This window comes from Felis catus, chromosome D2, assembly GCF_018350175.1.
Source record: "Felis catus isolate Fca126 chromosome D2, F.catus_Fca126_mat1.0, whole genome shotgun sequence".
Taxonomy (NCBI): domain Eukaryota; kingdom Metazoa; phylum Chordata; class Mammalia; order Carnivora; family Felidae; genus Felis; species Felis catus.
In genome coordinates, this window is record NC_058378.1 from 32,796,864 (window position 1) to 32,809,101 (window position 12,238).

General features: G+C 41.7%; 1 protein-coding gene across 9 annotated transcripts in view; it reads right to left on the reverse strand.

Annotated features, from left to right (window-relative positions):
• The window catches only part of ASCC1 (activating signal cointegrator 1 complex subunit 1), a 116,850-nt gene that overhangs the window by 14,273 nt on the left and 90,339 nt on the right, over positions 1-12,238 (reverse strand). For 3 of the 9 annotated variants that reach the window (XM_023240538.2, XM_023240539.2, XM_019813245.3), the window contains exon 10: positions 711-1,337. The exons of 4 other annotated variants lie outside the window; for them this stretch is intronic. In XM_023240538.2, coding sequence (XP_023096306.1) covers positions 1,197-1,337 — 141 coding nt within the window. In that variant the 3' untranslated portion in view covers positions 711-1,196. Of the gene's footprint in view, positions 1-710; positions 1,338-9,021; positions 9,627-12,238 lie in introns of those variants that run through there. 2 more of the 9 variants (XM_019813244.3, XM_019813246.3) reach the window with 2 other exon arrangements.

Below are 12,238 nucleotides of genomic sequence, written 5' to 3' on the forward strand. Positions count from 1 at the left end.
GTGGGTGGTGCCCCTTCCAACACCCCAGCTCAAGCCCCAGTGAGGGCACCCCAGCCAGTCACGCTGAGGTGACTGAAATGAGCACATTCTTTCACCTGCTACTCCCACTTCCCTTGCCACCTTTGTATCCGGAACCTGCTGTGGGATTGCTCTAGTTCAGCTGGAAGAATTCTACTGGAATTCTGGATGAACATAAGCACAAGTGGCTCTATTTAATTAGGTACCTGAGACAGGAAAGAGGAAAGAGCTTAAACTCAAAAAAATTCTCTCTAGCCTAAAGTAGTTCAGGAAGAGCAAAGCAGTCTATTGTTTGGGAAATAAAAGACCTAACAGGAAAAATTTAAATTAAAAAAGAATCATGTGGAGGTATTTAAATCATGCTGAGTTTTTTCTCCTCACTGTTGTTTTATAACAACTCCCTTGGGAATTTTGAAACCTAAGCCACTTTCTTTCTGAAAACATCTCTGACACACACTCACACAGAGCCCTGTTGTGCTGGAAGCCAGCATTTAAAAAAAAGCCTGCTGTACAGGAACATAACGATAAACAGCTACACAAAACTACAAATATTTGATAAGGAAATAAAATTAGAATTTAAGACTTCAAACATTCGTGACACTATTTGTAATTAATAAGTACCAAACTGGACAATTTAAGAAGAAAAACGTAAATCTAAGTAAGTATAAATACAACATTTGAAAACTGTTGTGCACGCAGCTGCTATCCTTCACCGAATACTCCCAGTATCTTTAGAAAAGTGAACAAACCTTTCCTTTCACCAAGTAAAGACAGAAGTGTGGATTATCAAGATGAAACATTTTTGCTCTGTTAAAAAATAAACAAATAAAAGCAGGCCCCAAATGGAGTCACCTATGCTAAGCCCGACACCAGCAAAGACTTAATAAACTAACCTCACTACAGTTTCAGCCTCTCCCAGGAATGTGACCTTTCACCAATCTGGAATTACCTGGTAAGTACTGGTGAGGTCATCTGCCTGACAGACCCCTGCCTTCACCCTAAAGGAAGGTGACCTTGCCTGAAACAAACCATTCTTTGCTAGAAACTGCTTTTTCGCACCCAACTCCCTTCTTCCAATAAAAGCCTTCCATTTTGTACGTCTCCTTGGAGCTCCTTTTTATCTGCAAGGATGGGATGCTGCCGGATTCATGAATCATTTAATAAAGTCAATCAGATCTTTAAATGTACTCAGTTGAATTTTGTTTTTTTAATAGGTCAAAGCCAAGGCTTCCATGACAGATAAAATCCAACCATCCTGCTTTCCTCTGTTCACATGATCTGTGAAGCCTATCATTTCTTAGTTTGTACATGTTTGTTTCCTAGAGAGAACACAGAGAGAATTATTGATTTCTAGTAATGTCGTGGTATACACTGAAAGAAAACAAACAGCAAGATTTAAAGGCTAACTGTGGTCATTTTTCCTTGCATTCCTTTCAGACCTACTTCTCCCTTCCTAGGACCTGTGACACAACCACGAAAGACCAGAAATAACTCCATGTGTGACTAGGCTGCAAGATGAGACTAAAAGTCTCAGACACAGGTGGGAAGAGGGTGGAAAGGGGCCTTCTATCTGTGACCTCAAGCCACAGAACTGAATGAACGGCCGATCCTCAACAGCACAACGACAAATCTGTTGGGGACCTCTGCCCAACTGGCTTCCCAACTGAGGCTTGTTCCCTCTCTTCCATCTTAGACAGAGTAGTGGCCTCCTCTCTCCAAAGATCTCTCTTTTATGGAAATCCAATTCTTGTGCTGAGAGGCCCCAGGGAACTATATGCTGTCCAACATGACTACACTGTGAGGAAATTCAGTTTTGAAGTCCAAAATAGATCCAACGTATAGAAGTCCTGTGAAATGTATACTCATTCCTGGTAGATGTGAGTTAAACTAACCCTTAGAACATAAAGAAAGTAGTGCAACAGAAAATAAGTACTGGTGTTCAGTTAATGCAAGTATGTAGAAGGATGTGCCGGGTCCCATTTCTCCAGAAGAAGGGATGTTTCCTATTGTTTTCATGTATAGCAATCAGACTTTTGAGACCCAAAGTAAACAGCAACGTCAAGAGCATGATACTCTGAGGTTTTCCCCAGTGTTTTTCTTCCATAATCTGTTTTACCAAGTTCTACTTTTTTACAATTACCCCGTTTTCAGATAAGAGTAACAGTAATAACACTATTTTGTACTTAATAACAATGCTTACCCACCTGCCTCCCTAGCAGGGAGGATGGTATGAGCATGAATGGAAGATAGTCTGACAAGCACTTGGGGTTCTGTAGGAAGGCAATCCCAGCATGAAGCCTTGCTGTGGTTAAATCACACCTTTCCTCTAAGGATCTAAAAGTATCTCAATAAGCCCAGCTCGTTAACCCTTCAAAAAATTGCTGTGATGTAAACCAGAGCTGAGCTTTATTAGCTCCATTTATTTTTTATTATTTTTTTTTTAAGTTTTTTTTCAACGTTTATTTTTATTTTTGGGACAGAGAGAGACAGAGCATGAACGGGGGAGGGGCAGAGAGAGAGAGGGAGACACAGAATCGGAAACAGGCTCCAGGCTCTGAGCCATCAGCCCAGAGCCTGACGCGGGGCTCGAACTCCCGGACCGAGAGATCATGACCTGGCTGAAGTCGGATGCTTAACCGACTGCGCCACCCAGGTGCCCCGTATTAGCTCCATTTAAAAGAAAGGAACCAGATAGGCCAGAACCACTAACACTGGGATATAAATTTAAGAGCCCCCAGGACCAGGCCCAGAACACGGGCCAGTAGAAGGCCACACCCACAAGCCAGTGTGTTTTGAGGGCCACGGTTCGAATAACAAATCTGTGCCAAAGAATGCCAAGTGGAGAAGTGCCATCCTTGGGCTACGTGCGTGAATCAGACTGCAAAGAAAGTGGTCACGTGGCTCTGTGGCCAAGAATGAGAAACAAATGATGTGAAAAACGATCAGCACGGCCCCTGGCAGATCCTCTCTGAAAAGCAACAGAACAGATAACGGTATATGTCAGAAATGCTCTTCATGAGATTGGCCTGCACGTCCAAGAGGAAGGCTTCAGGTAGTAGACAGAAAGTAATGGGCACCGCACTGAAAATATAATAGGTCTGAAGAATATCACAGCTCTGCATAGGTCACAGTACTAATCTCACTTAGAATTAGGATCACAAATAAAGGTTTTTCCCCCACAAATAAGCTTTATTTCAAAGTTTTGTTAAAATTCCCCTCACCTAAGGAAAAAAAAAAGATTCTGGATCTCTGCCCAGGTAGCATGCAATTCAAATTCTCAAGCCTTTCAGTACTTTACATTTTTCTTCTGGCTACATGCGACATTACTTCTGAAGTGAGTAAATGTGGGAGATAGGAGACAAGAAGGAAAACGGAGATCCAATGCATCCAGGGGTCAAAAAAAAAAAAAGCCTCCCATCTACTTTTAAAATACTCATAAAGACTGTACTCCTATGGATTCTTCCTAAATATCACAAAAGAACACAACCGAGCCTATTCATACTAAGCCTTGTTCCTCTACACACAGACAAAACACAAATTGGTCTGAAAACCAGAGATAGAAACTTCTTTTCTTTTGAGAGAGAGGTCAAAATGGTTCTTAGGGCAGACTAATGCTTTCCTGTCAATGACCACATAGCCACTCTTTCCCCCAATTTCTCCATCTTTAAACAGCGACAATGCTTTACAAGGATGTGCTGCACTACAGCAAGATCAATTATGAGATGGAATTTTGAGCTCTGATTACGATCATCACTCACTGATTATAACCATTAATCCAGCATCATAGGAACCAAAGAGCAGAGTTTCCTTTAAAGAAAAAAATGAAAAGGTTTAGTAGGAACTGTGACAACTTACAGCCTCTGCAGTCATCATCTGGTCTCACAGGGCTGTAGTATTTTTAAAGACTGGAATAGGGACACTGCCTTCAGAATAAACAGACTGGAATAGGAACACCTACTTCAGAATAAAAGACAGAGTGGCCGGCAGGTACTTATTTTCCTAGAATCATCTCCAAATACAGCCCTAACTCTGCCCAAAATGCCACTTTTAATGTCTGAAACCACAAACTGCAGTGAATCAAGTGGTGAGAGGGCCAATAATAATAGCTAATAATAGCCAATACAGAGAGGACATAATGTACTTCCAGAAGGCCTGGGACACCGCAGCCCCAGGGAGCAAGGTGAAGGCCAGTCTGTGGGAGGAGGTCCCGATAACATCAGTGCCTGCATCAGGACCGTGGCAAGAAGGCTGTGAATCAGTGGAGTAGCTCTTCTACCATCGGCACGTCACTCCTGCTTCTGCACACATCCGTTAAAGGGGCACCAAGAGCCGGCACGTCACCAGAGCACAAGTCCCATCTCCAGTGACCGAAAGGGCTCCTTACACGGAATAGGAACGTGAACGTGAACGTGAGAGTCCTTCGTTCACTCTGCTCTCCCGGACCACCTGCCTGTCTTAGCCGCAGTGAGCATGAGGGATGTTAACAGCATGACCCGAGGAGGCACCAGGCAGAAGCCAGCCAGACACAGCCAGGGAATAAAGGCTTCAAAACTTCCCTCAAATCATCACTCAGGGTTGCACTTTTGGATGTTTGGCCTGAGCCTCACTGCTGACATAAGGATTATCAAGTTTAGTTTAAGACTCTGCTGGTAAGGCCAAATGACCTATTAGAGAGTGAATTAAAACAGCTACACACAAACAGGATGCCAGGCAGTTCTGCTGAGCACCTCAATACTCAAAATGCCAAGGGACTTCCCCTCCCTGCAGAGCTGTTCAATTTTAAAAAGCAGCAGGAAAAAAATGCGGGGTGGAGGTAGAAGGAAGGAAGAGGGAGGAGGCCATGCTGCCAGGGCTGCAGAGTCTGGACCAACCCTGCACGCAAAAGCACGCTCTGCCCTGGTTCCACAGCAGCAGGTAGAATTACCATCAGAGATGGGCAGCTGGGAGTTCGTTCGGCTACAAAATCAATTCCAGAGAAGGCGTTGCCTCAGGGCCTGGGTATTACTGCCTCAGCAAGGCAAAACTGCTGCTGGTGGCTCCTGGTGGCTTCTGGCTAGCAGAGGCTCTTCCAGGCCCCCAGGAGGTGGCTTTTCAGAACGAATGTAGCTAGTATTTCTGCAGATAAATTCTTGCCCTCGGAAGAAGGCCTCTTCTCGGTCACTCAAATATGTCACCTCTCTTACTTTTAGTTTGGTAATCATCCCTCAGATATTATTTGTAATTATCCCTCAAACAAACAAATGCAACAGAAGAGAAGTGTTTGATCTCTGTATTATATATCAGACAGGAGGCTCAAGTCGGCAGAAAGAAATCCCTGAAAGGGAGCACGGGGGACAGCAGCAGAGATGGTTTCTTCTTGGCCTGCGTGTCTCTAGGCAAGTGGCGTTAGGGAGGCTGGGCATAAAGGGGCTGACTCCTATGCCGAGCAACACATTCAGAAAAAGAACAACGTGAGAGGGGAGAAAACAAGGTCATCAGGCTCCGTCCACTCTGTTCCAACTTTTCCAACGTGAGAGCAGCATCCAGAAGCTGAGCGAATCAGATGGCCCTCAGCAACATCAGACGGTGGCAAGAGTATAAATACGTACAAATAACAGTTGTCCAAATAATAGCTGAGGTTGTAGTGGTTCCCGGGAAGATGAGAGAGAGGTTGCCACATGTTATCCTGGATTTTCAACTAAGTCATCTTATTACACAGGGAGGCATGAAATACTTCGTCCTCTGGCAGAACCACAGCCCCAGCAGCACCAATGCGGCATTATGTATTATGACACACACTTAGTTGTCCATAACTCAGTTCAGACGGCCTCCTTCCCCTCTGCAAAGGGCTATACCTCAAATAAGCAAAAGGCCTCGGAAGCCCTGCCACACTTCAGGAGTTAGGAGAACAAGACCTCTATAATTTAAGAAAATGGTGTCAATGTTTTAATCCACAACTGAGAGGGTCAACTCTGAATTGGCGTTTTGGCTGATTTACATCCTGTGTTTTCACTTTTAACTTGTAATAATGTTCACATTTGAGCATGAATTGGAAAATTGTTTCATCCTTGGGATATGGGAAAGAGGACATTGTTTCTTAATTAGTCATCAACTTAATATGTTTCCTGGCATAGTGGACTTCACTCTTGTTTCTTTGATCTGTTCGCACCAGTGTCCTTTAACATTTGGAATAACACTTAGGTATTGTTGGCACCAAGCCACCCAATCTAACATGGTCTTTAAACAATAGGCTGCTCCAGAGAAGACAGTGCCCTGTCACCATCTCTGGGTACAGATTTATATTTGGCTACTGGCTTGTCTACACTGTAGCTAAAAACACAATGGAGTATATATACGCACTGGGACATTATTCATTCTTAAAAAGAAATAAAATCCTGACACATGCTACAACATTGAGGAAGCCTGAAGACATGTAACTGAAATAAGCCAGAAACCTGAGCCTGGGTGGCTCAGTCAGTTATGTGACTCTGGCTCATGATCTTGCGGTTTGTGAGTTCAAGCCCCGCATCGGGCTCTGTGCTGACAGCTGAGAGCCTGGAGTCTGCTTCGGACTGTGTTTCCCTCTCTCTCTGTCCCTCCCTTGCTCATGCTTTCTCTTTCTCTCTCTCTCTCTCTCTCTCTCTGTCAAAAATAAATAAACATTAAAAAAAAAAGCCAGAAACAAAAGGGCAAAATATCATATGATTCCTCTTATATGAGACACCTACAGTAATCAAATCCATAGAGCCAGAAAGTACAATGGTGGGTACCAGGGAAAGAGGGGAGGAGAAGATGAGTACTTCCTGTTTAATAGGTACAGAGTTTCAACTGGGATGATAAAAAAGTTCTGGAGATGGATGGTAGTGGTGGTTGCACCATGTGAATTGCACTTAATGCCACTAAGTTATACACTAAAATTGGTTAAAATGGGAAATCTCCTATCATGTATGTTGTACCACAACTTAAAAAAACCACAACGGGACACTTGGGTCGCTTAGCCAGTTAAGCGTCCAACTTCGGCTCAGGTCACGATCTCTCAGTTCATGAGTTCAAGCTCCACCTCAGGCTTGCTGCTTGCTGTCAGCACAGAGCCCACTTCAGATCCTCTGCCTCCCTCTCTCTCTGCCCCTCCCCAGTTTGTGCTCTCTCTCTCAAAAAAAAAATAAACATTAAAAAAACAACAACAACTACAATGGACCCCAAATGAACTATAACACAACTCACTAAGTTTGTGATATATACCCCAAGTGATATGACTGGATCCCTAGAAATGAGTACATAAAAGAGATTACTATTTCCCACAATGAAAACAAGCACCCTGTTCAAAGAGTTCACAGGAATGTAATTGGAGGGACAAAAGACAATTATTTATTCTTCCTCCCCCAATACACCGAGCGTCTAGCTTAGTGTTTTATATTTAGTAGGTATTCAAGGAGATATTTTCTACTGTCATTGTCTTTGCCAAACCATGGCCTAGATCTTGTCATTGTGCAGTTAGACCCTTCCAAACCCATCATTCCCTGCCTGAGCCAAGACAACACATACAAGTATTCCAGCACCAGTGCAAAGATGAATAACCAATAAGCATAAATTCAAGAGAGTGAAATACCATGTACGAACAGACAGCAACAGACCAGAGAAGGTGCATTTTTCTAGAATGGATGTTGGCTTTGTCGAAAATCAGCCAAATGCTTCTCTTCCAGTTTCATTTCAATGATGGTTTCACCTCACTGACAATCTTGTCTTTGCTTGCCCCCATTAATGATTTAAGACTTCGCTTTCCAAGCAAAGTGATACATAAACAAAGGCAGAGGAAAAGTTATGGTAAAATACTACTTAGGACAAGACATTGTCCCAAAATATGCATCTTCCCCATCCCCTGGCTCCCACCCCAACCCAACAGCCTAAAATAAGACTATGTAAAACTAAACTAAAGCATTCCAAATTGCACTTTTCTTTTACCTCTGATGCCTGAAAAAACTGTCCCATCACCTGTCAGAAGTATTTCATTTCTTTTCAAGTACAGTATGTTATTTCTATTACTAGTAAAATATGAAAAAGCCTCTAATGATTTCCTGCAATCTCCCATTTTCATGAGTTTTGTTTTCAACCGTGAAGAACAGGAGCACCTGGGTGGTTCAGTCAGTTAAGCCTCTGACTCTTGATCTTGGCTCAGGTCATAATCTCACACGTCAGTGAGTTCGAGCCCTACATTGGGCTCTGCACTAATGGCCCAGAGCCTGCTTGGGATTCTGTCTCTCCTTCTCTCTGCCCCTCCCCTGCTTGTGCTCTCTCTCTCTCTCTAAAAATAAATAAATGTTAAAAAAAAAAAAAATGAATGAAGGCAGAGCCATATTTTATCACTAACTGCAAAATAATAGTGGCTGTATTTTGGCAAGATGTCTTGTTCTTAAACTCCAATTTTTCTGATATTCATGCTAATTATAAAATCAGCACAATTTACTTACAAGTGCAATGCACTTTATTTTTCATTCAATAATTTTTATTAAAATATTCTGTAATAAGGCATAAATAAAACTGTTAAAGAAATCATTGTTTGTCTTTCAAGTTAATGAATGTATACCACAGAGAAATATAAAATTAGTTTTGGATGTATTCTGAAATAAAAGGAGGTTAAGTGTAAATTCAAGTTCATTATGATCTGTATCAGCTGAATCTTGCTATATGGAGTACCAAAGTTGCAATCAAATTTAATTGAAAAATGAACTTCACTTATTAACAGAAGATTATGAGTATGAGCTATAGGTATATTTAATTTGGGACTCTCTTTTTCTTGAATTTAGTAAACTCATTTTTTTAAGTGTTTATTTTTGAGAGAGAGAGAGAGAGAGAGAGAAAGAATGAGCAGGGGAAGGGCAGAGAGAGAGGAATATAGAGGATCTGAAGCAGGCTCCACGCTGACAGTAGTGAGCCCCATGTGGGGCTTGAACTTACGAATCGAGAGATCATGACTTGAGCCAAAGTTGGATGCTCAACTGACTGAGCCACACAGATGCCCCTAGTAAACTCATTTTAAAAAAGAAACAAACATTTGTTAGAAAATATTCAAGTAGATAGAAATTCAATAGGATTGACTGTTAACTAAATATGACATAGTTAGTATATCTTGAGGGTCTATTAAATATGAGCATCACGTCTAATCATAAAGCAGGAAGTTGTGTTGGGTGGAATAAAAGAAAATTAAACTAAACTCTAACCATGTAGGTGTCAGCAAAGTTTTTCCATAAAAGGCAAGGTGCCCATATGGTGTCCGTCACAACTACTCAACTCTGGCACTGTGGCACAAAAGCAGTCAGTGCGTAAACAAATGAGGATGGCTGTGTTCCAATAGAAATTTTATTTATGGACCCTGACATCTGAATTTTATATAATTTTTACATGTCCTCAAGTATTGCTCTTCTTCTGATTTTTTTTTCAACCGTTAAAAAAATATAAAAAACATTCACAGTTTGAGGGCCACGTGCAAAACAGGTGGCAGGACATATTTGGCCCTCGGACTACAGTTTGCTGGCCCCTGCTCTGAGCGTTTACAATCTCATGTATGGGGTAAAACTATCTCCTTTGGCAAACAAAAACTCTTTTTCGTCTCCTCTTCTAAAATCTGATTCCTGTAAAAAAAAACAGTTTTAGTCAGTCCAGAAAAGCTTCCTGAGTGGTTGCCAGGGACAGGAACATTGCTCAACACTGGGGAGCACATGACAGGTCTCTGCACAATCAAAGTAAGGAGAGGAGGAAGAGCGTCATCAACCATTAGGGAGGATGTAGTATCTGTACGTGAAGAATGAGTAGAATTTGCACAAAACAAGACTGCAGTTAAGAGAAAAACAGAGATAAGGACAAAACCTCAGAAGGTAGCCCTACAAGGCAGTGAATGTTTAAAAAAAAAAAAAAGTAGATTCACTGGCACAGTAGACACCAGGAGAGCCAATTGCCACTGAAGCCAAGAGAAGAGAACATTTGAAGGAGAAAAGCGCTTGATACTCTCAATGTGGTTACTGGAAAAAAGTAAAAGTGGGTCAAGGCACTGAACAAATAGGGACTACTGGTGACCTTTACAGTGCTGTTTCAGTTCAACAATAGAGGTGAGAGATAGGTTTCAGGGAATTACATAGGGAATACTTTGAAAGGGATGACAGCAGGGAGAAAGAAATGAAATGGAACTCTCATTTCTTAAAACAAAAGCATTCTAGGGGCGCCTGGGTGGCTCGGTCGGTTAAGCGTCTGACTTCGGCTCAGGTCATGATCTCACGGTCTGTGGGTTCAGGCCCCGCGTCGGGCTCTGTGCTGACAGCTCAGAGCCTGGAGCCTGTTTCGGATTCTGTGTCTCCCTCTCTCTCTGCCCCTCCCCTGTTCACGCTCTGTCTCTCTCTGTCTCAAAAATAAATCAACGTTAAAAAAAAAAAAATTAAAAAAAAACAAAAAAACAAAACAAAAGCATTCTAATGAAAGATGCCACTACCTTCCTAGTAGCTTGTTCTAATATGAAACATTCTAATCAGAAAATTGCTCCTTATGTTAAATTTTTATGCCCTTTGAAATCAAATGGCCCAATTTTTGCAGTAAGATCAACAATTAATAAAAGCTGCATCTATTCTAAACACTGAAACAAAACACAGCTAAGATTTCAACTCTTCTCGAAGGTGGTTATTAAAAATACAGCAAATGGCTAGTGTCCTATTCCCCTCCTATGTGCACGTCTGTCTTTCCTACATCTAGAAATTTTTATTCTGACAGTTTCAGAGCAAAGTTATAAGAATAATAAAAAGACTTCCTGGATACCTTTTATCCTCCTTTTTTTTTTATCATCTACTTTAAGAAAAGCATTCTTTAGCTGAATTTTCTGTTTTGTTTTTTTGTTCTTTGTAATGTAGCTCTTGCCAACAAATTTCAGTCATTCAGTTTAATAACTGTTGGGGCCCAAGTAGTTTAGTTAATTAAGGCTGTCCGTTTTGTTGTCTATGATGCAGTCATAGGTTGTAGGAAAGAAAAGTACAATATAAGCTCACTTCACAAAACTCCTGTTTGGAATTCACGTGTCTTTCATCAGCTCTGCTCCATTTGCACTCTTCTCTCCTGGGACTTGGGACTAGATGCATGTTGGATCTTCTCGCTCTATCCTACAGGTCTCTTATCCTCTCAGCTCTAATTTTTACCTTTCCCTCTGTCCATGCAACGTTCTGGAGGATTTCTTCTGACCTTCCAGTTCACTGCATCTCTTTCTCTCTGTCTACGTTACTGCTGAGCTCCTAATTTCAATTACTGCATTTTCCAGCTCTAGCATTTCTATTTGGTTTAAAAAACTGCTACGTCACTTTGCTTTTGTAACAGTTCCCAATTACCTGATAACATTTTAAGCTTGGCTTTTATTCCTTTGAACACAGGAAGTATAGTTGTTTTTAGTCTGAGTCTGATGACTCCAGCATGTCGCGTCTGAGTTTTGGATGTCTGTTTGCTTACAGAGAGTGGTCTCCTCAGATGCCTCGCTATCTCTGTGTACTGGCCATTTTGGGGGGGAAAGTTCCTTGGAGGGATGTTAGTAGGTGGAGGGTGATAAACTGTCTTCTGGAGAGGATTTTTCTTTGCAACTCCCAAGTGCCTGGGGGCAACACCAGAGTAGAGCCTCCTTCATCCAAGTTCAAGAACAGTCTATTGTCTCCTTTTAGAATCTTTTTTTTTTTTTTTTTTTTTTTTTTTTTTTGTGAAGTGGGGAAGCGGCAGAGAGAGAGAGAGAGACAGAGGACCCGAAGCAGGCTCCACTCTGTGAGCACAGAGCCTGATGTGGGGCTCAAACTCGTGATTATGAGATCATGACCTGAGCTGAAATCAAGAGTCAGCCACCTAACGGACTGAGCCATCCAGGAGCTCCCTCCTTTTAGAATCTTAATTTTTGCACTGTCTGAGGATCCTCTGTGTCATATTTTCCCCCTCATATTTTCTCTCTCTTCACCTTTGCCATTTTCTTAACTCTATCTTCCAATCCTTAATTGAATGTGTGTGTGTGTGTGTGTGTGTGTGTGTGTGTAATTTCCACGGATTCTCTTATTCTCTAAATGACCTTTTCCACATCTTAACTTGACGAATCAAATTCTTCAGAAAGTTGTATGTTTGCTCCTCTAATATGTTTCCTACTTCACATGATTATCACGAATAATGTGACTGTTTTCAATGCTATGGACAAAACTATTACAAACTATCTGTGTGTCCAAGGGAACTGAACTTA